This window comes from Urocitellus parryii, chromosome 5 (assembly GCF_045843805.1).
Source record: "Urocitellus parryii isolate mUroPar1 chromosome 5, mUroPar1.hap1, whole genome shotgun sequence".
In the NCBI taxonomy this organism is placed as follows: domain Eukaryota; kingdom Metazoa; phylum Chordata; class Mammalia; order Rodentia; family Sciuridae; genus Urocitellus; species Urocitellus parryii.
The window spans coordinates 84,468,808-84,486,931 of NC_135535.1; the positions used below are offsets into that span (position 1 = coordinate 84,468,808).

At 33.8% G+C, this 18,124-nt stretch overlaps 1 protein-coding gene and 1 pseudogene across 3 annotated transcripts in view; one reads left to right on the forward strand and one right to left on the reverse strand.

Moving 5' to 3' along the window:
• Positions 1-118: 118 nt before the first annotated feature.
• Ints13 (integrator complex subunit 13) overlaps positions 119-18,124 on the forward strand; it is a 29,329-nt gene continuing 11,323 nt past the window's right edge. For all 3 annotated transcript variants that reach the window (XM_026392322.2, XM_026392324.2, XM_026392323.2), the window contains exons 1-8: positions 119-658; positions 1,637-1,868; positions 4,237-4,311; positions 10,029-10,231; positions 10,625-10,705; positions 12,669-12,759; positions 14,301-14,429; positions 16,064-16,148. In XM_026392322.2, the coding sequence (XP_026248107.1) occupies positions 1,644-1,868; positions 4,237-4,311; positions 10,029-10,231; positions 10,625-10,705; positions 12,669-12,759; positions 14,301-14,429; positions 16,064-16,148 (889 nt within the window). In that variant the 5' untranslated portion in view covers positions 119-658; positions 1,637-1,643. The remainder of the gene's footprint in view (positions 659-1,636; positions 1,869-4,236; positions 4,312-10,028; positions 10,232-10,624; positions 10,706-12,668; positions 12,760-14,300; positions 14,430-16,063; positions 16,149-18,124) is intronic.
• LOC113185257 (large ribosomal subunit protein eL15 pseudogene) lies at positions 5,830-6,383 on the reverse strand (annotated as a pseudogene).

Sequence of the window (18,124 nt, forward strand, 5' to 3'; positions counted from 1 at the left end):
CGCCGCTGATTTGCGGGAGAGGTAGGGGCGGGGCCTTCCTGTGTCCCTCCCTATTTACCCACTCTAGTTTTAGCTCGTCTTCTCGCTAAGTCTCGCGTGTTTTTCCAGGGGCAACGGGCCTAGGTGAAGAGGCAGAAAAGCAGACGCGGGAGGGTGGGTGCTAAGCCCATGGGTTCTAAACCTAAGGGGTTGTGGCCTGTTCAGCGGTGCTGTGGTTGGTACTTCACTTTTGGGGACACTCTTAGGTCGCCCGAATCATTCTTCCCAAAGGGTGATTGGGTAAATTAGTGGGTAGAACATCTCGAGGTTGGAGGCAATTTTTTTTTTCTCATTGGCTCCGCCCTCTTCCTGTTTGGCGTCTTGTGCGTCGGTCCTTGGAGGAGGAAGAGAAGCTTGGCGGGGCTGTCGAAGAGTGCTTTGCGCACGCGCGAGCCCGAGTGTGTGAGTGTGTGTGTATGTGCACGCGCACGCGCGCACTCCTGCATTTAGGAAGCCTGGGAAGGACCGGTGTTCTGGAGATGTGCGGGGAAAGCGTAGTCCCCTGGTTTTGGTACCAGACACTCCTGACTGTGCGTTGATTCTCCCACCCTCCCAGCCAGCAGCCTTTGCCAGAGAGGCACAGCCTCTGTTCGTTTTCACTGCAGGACCAGGCACGAAAGTAAGCCAACCTCGATTTTGAGGTCTTCCCTATCCACTCACCTTGTATTACCCCCTTCCCAACCCCCGGCAGAGTGTGTCTAGGAGGTTTCTTAAAGAGAGTTTTGCATGAAGGGGAGATGTGTTTTGAGAACAGAAGAAAATAGCGGTCGTAAAAAGACAGTTCGTTTTGATGAACACTTTTCCTCTGCTTAACATGTGCTTTTGGAATGTGGATTTGTCTATTTAGTATTTTATTAGTGAAGTAAGAGAGTATCTCATGCTCTGTTTTAATAAGAAAAAGTTTAAAAAGTTCCTTTTCCCCAACAGTGTAATTGTAGCAACCAAGTTATTCTGTTCTACATGGAAATTATTGTGGTCTATCAAATGTTAAGAAGAAGAATGAGTTTGGGGTCCTTATCCTAATACGAAGACCCGATATGCAGTTATCTTAGGAGTTGTTTATTATGTTTTGGGCTTTACTTTTGCTGTCACATTCCTTAACTGTTAGTTTTCCCTCACTCCACTCACCTTTTTCAGAAGTCTTGAAACTTTTTTGTTTGTTTTTGGAGGGAAGCTCAAAATTGCTGACTTAGAGGTTTTTATATATCAATGTCAATTAGGATAACCAAAAGTGTATTTGAAGAGTATTTATTATTTTTCATGTTTGGCAAATATAAGGGAATCAGATACAATTATATATCAAATGTTTTTTTCTGACAATTTTTTAAGTTATTTTGAAAAGCAAAAATAAAAAAATTATGGAATGTAACTTTCTTGGTAAAGTGACAGTCTCATTTGAATTGACCCAGTTGCTTTCTGGTCCTAACCCTGGTAAACATTGTCATTAAACTTTTCCTTTGTTGGACAAATTTCTTTGAATATATTTTTAATATCTCCTACCAATTTTTTTTTGTGGAAAAGTCCTGTTAGTTAGAAATAATTTAAGATATTACATGTTATATATCACCATTTAACTAATGTACATTTCCCCATATAGGTTAAAAATGAAGATTTTTTCTGAATCTCATAAAACAGTATTTGTTGTGGATCACTGCCCTTATATGGCAGAATCATGCAGACAGCATGTGGAGTTTGATATGCTGGTGAAGAATAGAACCCAAGGAATCATCCCTCTGGCCCCAATCTCTAAATCATTGTGGACTTGTTCAGTAGAATCTTCGATGGAGTACTGTAGAATAATGTATGATATATTTCCATTTAAAAAGCTGGTGAGTATACATTACAAACAAAATTTATGATATGGGGGGATATACTTAACTGTGTAAATAAATTTGTTGTAGATTTGACTTAGAACTATTTATTTACTACTTAAAATGCACACAGAACTGCTATTTGGGATAAATATATTATAGATATTTAATTGGAACCAGTAATAACAGCTGGTAACTATTGAACACTTACATGTGCCAGACATGTTTCAAAGTGCTTTATATTTATTAGCTCCTTTGATTGTCACAACAGTTAGATGAAGTAGGTGCCATAAGTATTGAGGCAATTTTAATATGTAACAACTAATATGGAACAAGCACTGACCATTGAGAATTATGGGAGCCCAAGCAGAAGGAGCATTGGCTATAAGCAGTTTCTCTACTTGTGCTGGTATGTTGCCAGCTGTATATCAGTTTTGTTTATTACAGTTGTGGTGTTCATACAAAAACTGAGGTAAAGAAACTTGTCCCTAGTCACATAGCCAGTTAGAGATAGAGCCAGAACCTGAATCTGAGCAGACTGGCTGCTTGCCATTCTAAAGAATATATACTAAACTGCTTAGGATTTGCCCAACTTAAAAAGAAATGCTCTTAAAATACCTAAGTTGGGGTTAAGAGTGTAGCTCATTGGGAAGCTCTAGGTTTAATCCCCAGCACCAAAAGAAAAGGAAAGAGAAAAAATGATGCTAAATGGAATTTTTTTTATATCAAGAAGAGAAATTGATGATTAATAGAAATTTTAAGTATTGAAAGTTTTCTTTAGGTTTTATTATCTCAGATGTTTTATTTTGGGAAAGTCATTTGGTTAGCCACAAGTGGATGATATGCTCTCTGTCTCATTTGTAGCAGCCTGGGCTGGGACCTAGCCAATTCTTAGACTGGCAAAGATACCATAGTCACAGCTAAGGTGAATATAGAGAGTCCAACATTATGCATTCAGATATATTCCAAGTTAAAAAATAAGTTTCTTATATATTTATAATTTTTTTTGGGGGGGGAGGGTACCAGGGATTGAACTCAGGGGCATTCAACCACTGAGCCACATCCCCACCCTTTTTTTTGTATTTTATTTAGAGACAGGGTCTCACTGAATTGCTTAGCATCTCATCGTTGCTGAGGCTGGCTTTGAACTCATGATCCTCCTCCTGCCCAGTCTCCCTAGCTCCCAGGCTTGTGCTGTGGCACCTGGCCCTTTTGAAATTTTTGTGCATCCTGTATAGATATATAATGAGGGGAAGAATAGCATCTTGATTTTAGGCACAGGCTTCAGTTCAAATCCTGGCATCTGGCAACCAGCAGTGTGACTTGGATAATATTTCTTAATCTCTCCAAGCCTTAGTTTCCTCCTATGTAAGTATTATACCTATTTTCTTGCTGTAAGAGTTAAGTGAGATAATCTAATAAAGTGGCTATAAAATTTATTCCTGTCAGATAAACATTGGAGAAAAGACAGATTATCAAAACTTTTCTTTAAAGAAGGAAACTAGCATTTCATGTATATTAGGGAAAAAAGATCATATCATCCAGGGGAAAGAAAGAAATTTCTTCTTCCTCTCAAAAAGTGACATAATCACTTGATATATTTTCTAATATATTCCTTATCATCATCCTACCTGGTAGTTTTTTGTGGTGCTGGGGAGCAAACCTAAGGCCTTTCGCATTCTAGGCAAGTGCTCTACCACTGAGTTATAGTCTCAGCCCCAATAATGTTTTTTTTTTTTTTTTTTTTACTTTAGTAAAAATAATGTATTTCAAATCTATTATTTGGCTTTCAGTGGTCTGAATTACTGAGTGCTCTATAGATAAGGCTATTGCCCTATTTGTTTGAACTTTTTTCCTGCTACTCTGCTTACTCTTTATTTTTTTTATTTTTTATATTTTTTTAAACTCTTCTAAGGGTACACACTTATCAGCTTTTGCATTTGCTGTTTGCTGTACCTGGAATTCTCTATGCCTGTTTTTTTCAGTGGCTGGTTTCCTTTGGTCATTTTAATTTTCTCTAGATTGCCACTTTCTATAGAGAGCCTGTGTCTCACAACCGGATCTAGAGTAGCTAACAACTGTTTTTTATAGCATTTATCACTCTCTGAAATTATCATGTTAATTTGTATTCTTGTTGCAATGCTCCTTACTTTATCACATTCCCCATTCTAGACTTCCCCCACATTGTGACAGAATTGTTTCATCCATCCCTATAGTACCATGTCCCCACTGCTAAGAATAGTACCTGGTATAAGCTAGGCATTCTGTTATTATAAAATGAATGAATTAAACAATGAACCAGTGGTAGAAATTGCATATTATATTAAAGTATGGTGGTTAAGTAAAATTATAGTTGAATATTAATTGTTTCTTTGACATCTATTAGGTGAATTTCATTGTGAGTGACTCTGGAGCACATGTTTTAAATTCTTGGACTCAAGAAGACCAAAATTTACAGGAGGTATGGTTAGGTTTTAAGTTGTGGCTGTTTTTGAAAATTATCTAAATATGGCAATAGTTTTTTTTAAAAAAGTTTATTTATTTATTTATGTCCATGTTGTATTTATACATAGTTTTAAAATTTCCAGTTAAATTAAAAGAAAAACAGCTTTCCATTTCACTCACTCTCTCACCCCCAAACATCTTTCACTTCTAGTTTTTCTGGTATATATTTTCATATTTCTAAACAACATATTTTTATTCCTACTTATTGAGGTCTCAATTTATAATTTATCTATTTATCATTATTGTTAGCTAGGATTTATCTTTTTTATATTCCCTTCACCCATGCCTTTCCCTGTTTTTTCAGAATTATTATATCAGAATTATTGGTTTGCTTAAAATTTCATATTTCTGTTATAATGTCCACATAAAGTGTTATTCACTATTATGCCAGGTAATATCTATGATTATTTGTGCAAATTTTTATTTATTCCTAGAATTAATTATTTCCTTTTTTCTATGTTTGCTTAAACTTCTCAGTATTTTTATTATAGATGTATTAGATAATTTAACAGTTTGATACCTTCACGAATTACTTCTTGAAACACAGTCTGAACTGGCACTTTCTGGGCTTACTGCACTGCAGTTATCCTCCTTGCTCTAATTTTCAGGTCTCATTTTTTTCTCTCTCTGTAGTCTTTAGTTTTGGTAGAGGCTCCAGAATTCCTGTAACTTACCTTACTTTTTTTTGATATTTTGAGCATAGAAATTCCACATTGGAAGTATATTTTTCAAAAAATTTTGATGACATCATTATACTGTGTTACCCCCTCCGTGATGCTCTTGAGAAGTCCAAGATCATTTTTCTTCATAATTTCTGGAAGCTTTTAGAATTTTATCTTTCCCACTGTGTGTTCTGAAATTTTTTAGTAATATATCTTAGTCTTTTCTCATTCATGGTGCTATGGCTTATATTCTTCAGTTCAAGAAAAAGTCCCTGTGCTGTATCTGTGATAATGTTCTTGTCTATATTCTGTGTCTTTTTAGCATACCTATTAGTAGGATTTTGAATTTATGGGATTAAATTCCTTATTCTTCTCATTGAGCCTCTCTCTGGGTTCTACATTATTTGAATCTTTTGACTCATATGGAAATGTTATTTATATTTTTTAAATTTCCAATAACTTGTACTTACATTGTAACTATATCATTTTTATCATCTTTTTCTTACTTTACGGGTGTAATTTTTTTCTTCTTTTAAAAGAATATGACACCTTTTGTACCACACAGCGTATTTTAAACCCTGACATATAACTCCCTAATAAAATAAAGCAAGACAGAAAGTTTATCTAATTAGAAACAAGATACACCATCACTTACTGTCTTCAAACATTATTGCAATTTAACTTCCACAATTTGACAAAGTATTCATGAAATAATCTGCAGACTAGTTTTAACAGACAAATAACACTTTTAAGAAGACATGACTGTCCCAAATTATTTATTAGGTATGAACCTTACGAACATCATACTTATGTTAGTGGTAATGGTGGAGCTGGAGAGTATTGCAGCTTCTCCAAGCTGTACTGTGAGAACCAGCAATAGTGTGGTGGAACTTGTGGCCCTTCCCAAGGCCACAACTCTTATGGCCTGCAGATGTTAGACCATGCATCTCCCTGTGCTTGTGGACTGTTTTGGTGATCCACTGGGTGTCAGGATTTCTTCTGGTAGCTTTGTGGAATGGACCAATAAAGAATTTGTGGAATCTTCACCAACCCAATAAGAATTCAGGACTCTCAGAGCCCCACTGCGACGTCCATCTCACTCACTACAGACTGAAGGCTTCAAGCAAACTTTAGCTGGTTAATACTATGATGGACAGGCGTGCCATAGGTTGCACCCTTAGGAAATGGACATTTGTGTCCACCGCAGTGCACATGAATTCTGCATTTTATCTGGCCAGGTTGGGTGGGGAGCCCTGTGGAGCACAGAGAGCTTACGGTACTGCCAGCCGTGGACCCTCAGAGGAAAGTGCATCACATCTGACTGCTTCTTCCTCCATAGCTCCTGGATGTACTTGTATATGCCCATCTTGTCTTACCTGATGGCTGCCACCAGACCTATGGGTGTAATATTTTTTATCTGGAGCCATTAATTATGGTGTGTTTTAAGTTTTTCTTTGATCCCTCTATGTTCTCAAGAGTTCTTTTCATGTTGAGGCTTTTCTTAAATGCCTGATGACATTTGTCTATGCAATCTTATTTAAAAACAAGGCATTAAACAGCAGATTAGAAAATCTTTATGTTGGATTAGGCATTGCTGACTAAGCTTCAGAGGTTAAGACAGTTATTTTTGCTAAGGAACTTCCAAATGTCAGAGTTAACAGATCATCTCTCTGGAACTATTTGTAGTCTCCAGAGAAGATCTTCTACTATTCAAAGTTTATATTCTATAAACTTTATAGGTAGCTTTCTGGAAGCAGGAGGGGATGGTTTGTTCTGTCATTCAGTGCGCAGACATCCAGGTTGTATTTAAATTTTTCTGTTTTGAGTCTAGTACTTTGCTAACTGATATAGTAGCTACTAGCCACATTTGTGTATTTAAATTTAAAAATTTAATATAATTAAAAATTTAGTTCTCTTATAGCAGTAGCCATATTTCAAGTGCTCAGTAAGCCACACATAGATAGTGGTTACTGTAATAGATAGGACAGACAGAGAACATTTTCAGCATCACAGAAAGTTTTGTTGAGCAGTGCTGGTCTGGTAACTTACCCTTGTTCTATGCTGTGCTTTGTGGTATCCATGCTTGGTACCTTTCTGTTTTGTGCCCACTCACAAGTGTAATTCTGTGTGGGAGTGGGGAAGAGATAGTCACTTACCTGGATTAGGTTGTAGGATCTAGAATCAAAGTTTATCTATTCTGACTTAAAGCTACTTATAGTTCTTAAAATGTTGTCTCATCCCTGCATTGTGTTCAAGTTCTCAAACTTCTTTTAGATTCTTTAGGACATATCATCTTGCCTCTATTTCTCCCCTGTAGATACTTAAATTTCATCTTGTTAGTTCTATTAGGTTTATTACCACTTCTTCACTCATTTTTATGTATTATTGTTGATATATTTTTTATCTGACATTTGTTGTTATCTTCTTTTTCCTTCATCTTTGGGTTTATACTTTTTAAAAAATTGCTGTGGTCATAGTGGAGGGAACAGAAATAACTCATGCTTGCTTAATTAAGTTTATGTTTTCTTAACTTTATTTGTCTAAAAATATTGAGTTTCTGGTAGATTATGTTCATTGCTATTATTTAGTTGGATGGAAGACTTTATTCTACTAGATTCTTCACTGGTAAAATTGAACAACATGAGAGATAGGGATTAGTGATATATTGGATACACTTTGAATTATGTCATGCTAAAATTTTTCTGTTAATGGATTCTCTTCAATAGAAATAATCTAATTAAAGGTGAGTTTTAGTGTAATACTTTTAAAGAAAATGTGTTTATCCCTTATAATGTTTGTGATTATCAAACATATCTAACCTTACACTCTTTAGATATAAGTGACTTAAGGAGTAGGATTTCATTGGCTTGGCTTTGCATTTTTATCTCTTTAGTTTTTTTTGTTTGTTTGTTTTGGTGGAACTGGGGATTGGTTTATATGTGCTAGGCAAGTGCTCTGCATCTCCAGCCTTTTTTTTTTAAATATTTTTTTAGTTGTAGATGGAGACCATATCTTTATTTTAATTATTTATTTTTATGTGGTGCTGAGGATCAAACCCAGTATCTCACGCATATGATGCAAGCACTTTACCACTGAGCCACAACCCCAGCCCTCCAACCCTTTTATAATTTCATTTTGAGATAAGGTATTGCTAAGTTGCCCAGGCTGGGCTTGAATTTATAATCCTCCTGTCTCAACCTTTAAAGTAGATGGGATTACAGGCATGTGCCACTGTACCCAACCAGAATATTCTTAATACTCATTCATTACTTGGAAAAATAATATTAAGGATTTCATGCATTCCTCTTGTACTATCTCTTGGAAGTACTGTGGAAGAAGCTTGAAGTCTTTCTAGCTGTGGGTGAATATAAAGAGGTATATAGGTTTTTTTCTTGCACCACTGTAGTGCAATGAAGGTGTGCATTTGATAGGTGACCAATCATAAAAGAAGCATTACTTCTACTTTTGAGGTGAAGGTACATTATCACATGCACTGCTTTTAAATTGTGAATGGAGTAAGAAACTTCAGATGTAAAGGAAACAATATAGCAAATCACTGGTATTAAAATACAAGAGAACAGGCGTGGTGGTGGCACAGGCCTATAATCCCAGAAGCTCTGGAGGCTAAGGCAGGAGGATTGAGAGTTCAAAGCCAGCCTCAGCAATAGAGGGGCACTAAGCAACTCAGTGAGACCCTGTCTCTAAATAAAATACAAAATAGGGCTGGGGATGTGACTCAGTGGTTGAGTGCCCCTGAGTTCAATCCCTGTAACCCCCCCCCCCCAAAAAAAAGAAAAAAAGATACAAGAGAATTGACATTTTGTATAAATTATGTTTAGTCTTCTCTGTGTTAGCATATTTAATGTTTAGCTTTGGTTATCTATGTCACGTTTTTCCCTAGTTATTAGGAATAGTCATGTGTAACAAGTGAAGTTGACTGATTTCAGAACGTTTGGGCCAGATGGATCTTAAACATCCTTTGCTTCAACTCTTCCCTTGTACAGGTGAATGGACTGAGGTGTACAGCAGCCAGAGGTTGTTTAACATACATATGTAGGTCCAAAATTCTTTCCATTAAGCATACAACTCTATCCTATACGGCTTAAATTTTATTACAGAAAAGGTGTCAGACTTCAGGAGTTTTTGTTGGTTAAAGTTTTTTTTGGTTAAAGTTTAAAATACTACATTAATGTGGGATAGGTTTTATTATCAGACTAGAGAAAAATCCATAAGAGATTAAATGGCAGAGCCAGAGTTTCAAATCATATGTCTCTGACTCCTAAGGAATTAGGATTTTTTATTGAGTTTTTCCTATGTAACAGGGACTTTATATGATATTTTTATAAACAGTAACTTTTCTTTCTTTTTTGGATACCTTTTATGAGTAAGCAATTCTCATGAAGTTTAAAAATAACTTATGTGTATATATAAAAGTTGTGAGAGTGGACATCCTTATTCATAAGTTCCATTAGGAAAAACATATCCAGTCTATTGCCATTAAGTAAGATGTTATCTGTGGATTTTTCATAGGCGCTCTTCTCTTTCAGGAAGTTCCCTTTCTATTCCTGCACTATATTTTTGTTTGTTTCGTTGGTGGTTGTTGTCATTTTGTTTTGTTTTATTCACGAAAGGGTCTTGAGTTTTGTGAAATGATGTTTTTTTCTGTTTATGGAGATTATCATGTGATTTTTGTTTCTTAGTCAATTTATACAGTGTCTTACATTAATTGATTTTGGATATTAAATCAGCTTTGTAAAAAAAAAAAGACCAATAAAAAAAAATAAATTAAAAAAAAATAAATAAATAAATCAGCTTTGTATTTCTGAAATAAATACTACCTGATCATGGGATATAATAATTCTTTGTTTGCAAATGGATTTGGTTTGCTAGTATTTTATTAAGGATGTCTATGTCTATATTTTAAAAATACATTGGTATGTAGTTTTCTTGTGAGTGTTTTGTCTGACTTGTTACTACTTTTGTCAACCTAATTGTTTTTCCTTTTGCTTAGCTAATGGCAGCATTAGCTGCTGTTGGGCCTCCTAATCCTCGGGCAGATCCAGAATGCTGCAGTATTCTGCATGGTCTTGTTGCAGCAGTGGAAACGCTTTGCAAAATTACTGAATATCAACATGAGGCTCGTACTTTACTCATGGAGAATGCAGAACGTGTTGGAAATAGAGGACGAATAATCTGCATTACTAATGCAAAAAGGTGTGGATATTAATCATAATAATCCTTTCACTGAGGGAATTGTCATTCCTATTATGGTTTACATATAAACACTTAAACACATTGCAAGTGGATTTTTAATTTTTTCCCCTTTAAAATTAATGCTGCATTTATCCAATTCTAAATGAAGATTCATCTCTGTGAAAACTGTGTTGTCATGTAAATTGATTTGATTATTTTTTTTTTATCACTAGTTTTTCAGATAGTTGTTTGGTATTGTGAATGAACACACTAAAGATAATCCTTATTAAAGTAATTTTAAGTGTTTATACAAGATAATGCAGGTTAATAATAGTATTTTTTTATCTGAATAGTATTTTCAATTTTTTTAACTGTTTATTTATCTAAGTTTCCTATGTCTTTTTTATGTCACAGTGATAGTCATGTGCGAATGCTTGAAGACTGTGTCCAGGAAACCATTCATGAACATAACAAGCTTGCTGCAAATTCAGATCAGTGAGTATGATCCATAAAGAAATAAATGTCTTCAACTTCATTTTATATGCATTTTATTATAGTTATTTCCAAGAATTTTAATATGATTTTTAGTATTCCCTTGAATTCTGTCCTAACTCAACAAATTAGTCTAAAAGTATTGACTACTAAGAATGTAGAGGCTTTTCTTCCCATTTGTCTTGCACCTAAGAAATTTACTTTTCTCACAGGAAATGTAATCAGAAGGATAAAATAGCACTTAAATTTCTAATGCCTATTTGTTTTGATGGCTAATTCTCATAGTCTGTTAAGTGTTTATAAAATGTGCAAATTGAAGGTAGCATTACTCAGTATGTACCAAATCAGAACATAACTACTCATTGCATTGTGTGAATTTTTAAAAAAGAAAAAAGCTATTGAAAAGGAAAACACTTTTTTTCCTCTCTATGGCCATACCATGAGTAATCAAATATATTGGTTTTTTTCCCCACATCAACAAAATCCCCAACTCTCTAGATACCAGTTAGGTGTCCTGCAGTTCAGATAGGATACTTAACTGACTAGAGTTTTTGCCAGACCCTACAGATTAAGATATATCCCACAAGATTGTCCCCCACCCCACACACTGTCAGATATCAGTCTCAAGTAGTAAATCCCTAGATTTTCACCTGTCTGTCCAATTTGGGTAGAAATGAGGTGTTCCATGACTCCCCCCTCATGTCTGATAGTTTGCTATGGTGGCTTATAGAATAGAGGGACACTTTTACAATACCCCATTATAAAGGATGTTATAATGACTACAGACAAGCAGCCAGGTAAAGAGGTACATAGGAGGAAGAGTCCTAAGTACAGGAGCTCTTGTCCCTATGGAGTTGGGGTGTACTGCCTTTTCAGCATGTGGATATGTTTACCAACACAAAATCTCTCTAAATCTTGTGCTTCAGGGAATTTTATGGAGGCTTCACATAGGCATGATTGATTACTTGCTCTCTGATGATTCTTTCCTTCCTGGAGGATGGTGGGGTAGGGCTGAAAGCTCCTAAACTTCTAATTATAGCTTGATCTTTCTGGTGATAGCTTTACCATCCAGGAGCTATCAAAGAGCCCACCACAAATTTCCTCCTTAGCACAAAAAATACTCCTATCACCCAGGAAATTCCAAGGGAATTAAGAACTTTTTGTTGAAAACTGAGATCAAAGATCAAATACTAGAGTAATAGATTGTTAGTACAACCCAGTTGTCTTAAGAATTTATACAGGTTTTAAGAACACTGTTCTAGGAACTCCAGGGCAGAGACCAAATACAGATTTCTTGTTACATTACAGTCAGTAAGGACATATTTAATGTGAATTGTAATGTGAATTATAATTTGGATTGAGTGATTACATTTTCTTGGGTTAGTGGTATTATTATTGTAAGATTATTTTTACTAGGAGAAGCATGCTCAAGTATTTAGGAGAGTCCTTTGCAACTTAATTACAAATGGTTTAATAAAATTTTAGGTAGAAAATATAGCTAATAGTAAATGCATGTAATAGAATGTAAGATATAGGAGTGTTCATTGAAGATTGTACTTTTCTGTGAGTCTCAAAATTTCAGTATAAAGTTGGGGATGTTCTTAGCATTACTAATCTGTGTTCTTGGAAATAATCAACTCTTCCTGATTTTACTCTTAAGAGAAATTATTAGTATAAGGGAAATTAATATACAGTGTATTCATTTTCTCTTTGATAATTATAAGAATTCTGTATTTTTTTAATCTTTCAAAAAGAAAATTATTTTTGTACTTAAAATTGATAAAACCATTGTGTTCAAATACAGCAGTTATACACTGTCTTTTTAAATACTTAGCATTTGTGTTAACAGTAGTGTCTGGTTGTAGCAATATATTGTTTTAGTGTAGTAAAGCTGTAGTACTTTATCTACCCAAATGCTTTACATAATATATATTCTTATATTTTAAGTGAAAAGTTTCTCTTTAAGTCTCATGCAGATTCAAAAATGTGAGTTGGTCTTAATCCACACCTACCCAGTTGGTGAAGACAGCCTTGTATCTGATCGTCCTAAAAAAGAGGTAGGTGTAAAAGTTTCAGAAGAAAAGATCACTGTGAGTTCTTATTAATGAATGCTGAGAAAGGTTAGCATTGAAGTGATCACAATATCAATATTTACTAAAAAGAAAATATTTAAATTTTTCAAAGCAAAACCTGTAAGACAAATGTTTAGGTTGTTAAAATTATAGTTTTTAAAGTATTTTCTGGAAAAAAAAAGTATTTTCTATTTTGCTTGCCTGTTGACATTTGTTTATTTCAATAAAATGTGTTGCCAAACCATACACAATTTATATTCTTCCTAAGTGCTTCAATAAATTTCAGTTATTAGTAGCCATTTTTATTGTACGAAAATCTTTTCTTCATTAGAAAAACAATACACTTTCTTTTTTCTTAATAAAAATATACTCTTGATAAAGAAACTAATTTTACATGTTAGGCAGTGGATGGGGGGAACTTAATTCTCAACCTTTACTTTTTTGTTTTAACTAAATTTGAAAATCTCAAAGGAAAAGATAATTATGTTAATTGTTAAATGAATTCATGTCAGATTATTTTCCATCAGTGGTCTATGTTTAGAAATACAAATCTATTTATGTAGTTAAATTAAAATTGTATGTCCTTGCTAGGCATGGTGGCACATGCCTGTAATCCCAGCAGCTCAGGAGTCTGAGGCAGGAGGATTGCAAGTTCAAAGCCAGCCTTAGCAAAAGCAAGGCATTAAGCAACTCAGTGAAACCCTGTTTCTAAATAAAATACAAAATAAGGCTGGGGAGTGGCTCAGTAGCCAAGTGTCCCTGAGTTTAATCTCTAGTACTACCCCCCACCTAAAAAAAGTATATGTCCTTATATTCTGGAATTTTTCTTTTGCAATTTTTAATATAATTATGCTGGTATTGCTGTAGTCTGTTTTATAGTTAAGTGGTATTTTTAAGTCATTATCTCTATCATTTTTTATTAACTTTGTTCTGCCTCTTGTAATAATATGGCAATATGTTAGTTTTATTTTGTAATAACTAAAATAAATAATTTATAATAAATATTATTGCCCTGGAATGAATAATTTTTTTATCTTATACCTTTTGATTACTTTATCTCATTTATTGGCAACAAAATGAGATGTTCATGGTGATTCCTACATTCTTTAAGTTTTATCTGCAGAATTTTGTCTTCACAACAAAATGAATTATTTTTTCTGTAGCATTTCTGTGAGTCACTTCAAATTCATTTTATGCTTAGATGAATAGAAGTAAAAATACAAATTAAAAATATATTTAAATAAAAAATTATTTCATTCTAAGTTTTAGGAGGGTGGAGACTGTTCACCATTGTATTGTCCAGTGACTTACACAGTTCTTGATTTATAATGTAGTAAACTCTGATTAATATGTGTTGAATGAATATATGAAAATTTTGCTAAATAACTGTCATGGTTAATTTGTGGGCTTTTCCCCTTCCCCCAAGTTCTAAAAGTAAAAGTACTTATTTTTTTGTGTGTTATAATATACTAGGTTACAATGAATTAATGTTTTGTGGGTTATTTTTCTTGCATATTTTTCTGTAGTTGTCCCCAGTTTTAACTAGTGAAGTTCATAGTGTTCGTGCAGGACGGCATCTTGCTACCAAATTGAATATTTTAGTACAGCAACATTTTGACTTGGCTTCAACTACTATTACAAATATTCCAATGAAGGTAGGGGTTCTTTTTTTAAGCTAAATTTGAGAACTGCTTTTTAAATACGTCTTTGATATGTATTATTTATTTTAATTGAACGTTTACTTTTTCTCTCTATATCATATTTTCTGTTTTACTAGCCCACATTCAGTGTCTTTGACCAGGTTAGTAAATATTGAAAAGCATCAAGAAAGGATCACAGAATAAAGTGCTATATTTTTTATTTCTAATAACATGTTATATGAAATTTTTAAAAAATTATGTTTTCATTATTTTCATTAAAATATAATTGGTATTTTAAATTATTTTTCTGTGATTCTTTTCCTGACAGCTGTAATATTAGATTTTACTTACTTTGTGTTTTCTAGTGGATCCTTTTTCTGTGTTTGTATTCTTGCCCACCCAGCATAAAGATATTTATAGATAATAGGTCTAATTAGGAAAAAATAACCCATAGCTTTCAATTAGTTTATTACTGTGTAACTGTAAAACTGTAGATATCCATAAGTCCTATAATTTTACTAATGGATTTTCTTAGGACTCTATTACTGTGATTTTCATTATGTTATTACATCATATAAGACCAGGATAATACCTGACCAATAGAAGCTTTAGAAGCATTGTTACTGAGTAGAATTGAATTGAATTGAATTGATTATTTTTAAAATATAAAGTGATCACTATACCTGAAAGTTCAAATTGTCTTGTTTATAATCCAGTTTCAGGTTTTTTGCCATGACATCATAAACACTAAATTGCATGAGTATAATACTTTCATTTTTAATTTCCTTATTCCATGGCTTGATTCTTCTCCAGAAATTTTAATCTTATCTTTTAGAACTTTTTGGATGCAGAAGCAGTTAACAAGTAATATAATTTAATAGGTTTATTTTAATATGTGTAATTTTATAAGAATAATACTATAAGGATAAAAGATGACTTGCTTGTTGAATTTGACATTAGTATGCTACTGTGTGTGATTCTCTCTTCAATCTTTCTCATTTTTTGGTAAATAGATAATGTTAAAATTCCTATTTACTATGAAAGCAAGTTGCTAAACTTGTTTATAGTTTGTATTTGCTATTTTATGTAATTGGTGTTTACACTAATTCACTGCAGGTATTTAAAGATGCTGTTTGCTCTTTTCAACACTGTTTCATGTTCACTTTATGTAAATTATTTCAATTACATTACATTTGGGTAAAAAAAAGCATTAACAAGAATGCATTTGGAATAAAAAATGTTTTAAATTTCTAGATTAGTCATCTATGTTAATTCTGATGTAAAATAATCATTAAATTCTTCATTATCTATGTGTAGCCAGTGGGGTTTTTTCTTCTTGTTTATTTTACTTATTTATTTTTGTGTATGTGGTGCTGGGAATAACCCCAGGGCTTCACATGTTCCAGGCAAACACTCTACCCTTGAGCCACATTTCCAGCCTTAGCCAGTAGATTCTAAATAAAGTTCATAATGCTGTTGAAAATTATTGCATCTTTAAATAGTTTAATTACTGAGCAGACTATCCCATTATTTTAGCAAATTATGGTTGAATATATTTGGCCTCATTTTAAACAAAAAGCAAAATAAATAATTTCCTTATTTAGAAAGCAAAACCAAATCATTTTAAATGTTTTAAATTTTGCCTACAGGAAGAACAACATGCTAACACATCTGCCAATTATGATGTGGAACTACTTCATCACAAAGATGCACATGTAGATTTCCTGAAAAGTGGTAAGAGAAATTTTAAAGTATTATTTTGTAAGATCTGACATATGAAAACATACTAAACACCTCTAAGAAGTTCTTCAGTAAACAAACATGAATGGCTTTAATTTATCTCTCTAAACTTATATGACAGTATTATTTATTAATGGCCATACTAATGTTGTGTAGAAGTTAGATGGGAAACAGTAGGCTAACTGAGCAAATATTCAGAAAGATCACCATGCCTTTCTCAAATGCACAAGTTTTTTCAAATGGTAGTTGTCATTTTTTTTTTTCCTGTAGGCAAGTGGCCTTAACAAAGAGAAAGAACAAGAGCAGACCTAAAGGAGTGTTAGACCTACAGCTTGCCTAGATAAAAATTTTGAAATTTAAATTAGTTTTTTTCCTCTTAAAAATTTCTTTGAATCATTAAGTCTCATCTCCAAAACTTTGGTTTCTGTAACTATATTGGTATGGTTTATGGAAGAAGACTGGAGTTAGGACATAAGAACTTTAGTTAAAGTTTTGCCATCAATTGGCAGGTCCTATATATTTCTAGACTTCAGTTTGCATACTTATAAATTAAAGATGCTGGATTAGATGAAGTGCAATATTCCAGCCAGTTCTTAAATTCAATGAAATTTTAAGATTTGAAGGTCATTTTAAAAGCTTTTAGGCTTTGACATTTAGTTGAATCTGTAGAATGTTTTTTATGTAGATTGTGCTGTTAGAAAATTAAATAGTTGACTTTGATCATGTTTATAACTATTCTGAAGTATGATCATGAGCCAGTTGTAACATTTGTTCATGTCTAAGCAGTCTTGGAGTTCATCTAGTGAGTGGCTAACAGAAAGGAAAAAAAAAAAACATTATGTGAATGTAACAGTGTTTAACAAAGGAATGTAGAAAACTTTTTTTAAAAATATAATTTGTGGAAATTGCTAAGAACCTGTAAGGTGATGTCAGTTTTTAGATTATTTATTTTTAAAACTTGGAAAGAATATGTAAAGTATAATTTAAATGTTAAAATGCTGATAATACAAAATATTTCTCTGGGAATAGTTGTTAGCTTAACTTGTAGTTGTACATGTTAACATGTAGACACCATGTGTAATGTAGCAATGGGATTAGAGCACTGTGGGAATACAGAGGAGGCTGCTGATTATATCTCTGAGAGTTAGTTAAGCTGTACCAAGGAGGTGACAACAGAGCTGGAACTTGGTGATTGTAGGCTTCCAGTTTACCCATGTGTCTCTTTTGTGCTCCACATCTGTGTATTGAAATTGTATCTTATAGTTGTCTCTCAGCCATTGAAAACTGAGCATGCTCAGAATAGTTAATGAGCTTTGCTTCCTGAACTGGTCTTCTAATGTTCTCTCTTACAGTGGATGGCCCTGTCATCTTTGCAGTTGTATAAGGCATAAATCTCAGAATCATCTTTGAGATACTGGTCATTCTTCCTATCTAATTCATCACCACATTTTCTTTTCTTTTTTGTTCTAGGGATTGAACCCAGGGGCGCCTAACCCCTGAGCCACATCCCCAGTCCCTACCTGCCCTTTTTATTTATTTATTTATTTTAACTTTGAGACAGACTCTCACCAAGTTTTTTAGAGCCTCACTTAGTTGCTGAGGTTGACCTTGAATTTGCAATCCTCCTGCCTTAACCTCCCTGGGATTATAAGCGTGTGCCACCATGTCCAGCCTCATTATCACATTTTCTTGATTTCATCTACTAAGTATCTTCAATATTTTCACATCTGCATCTCTGCAACCATTACTGTCTCTCTAATGAAGTCTATTGTTTTCTTGCCCAACATCTCAATAGCAGTCTCCTAAAAGGTCTGTCTATATACAGTTTTCACCCTCCAGTAAGATGAATTTTCATAATGCTAATTCTGATCATGTTCCCATTAGCTTAAAACCCTCCAGTGCTTTTCTGTTGCCCTTGGGACAAAGACAAAACTATTTTAATGTCCTGCAAAGCTCTGCATTGTCTGGCC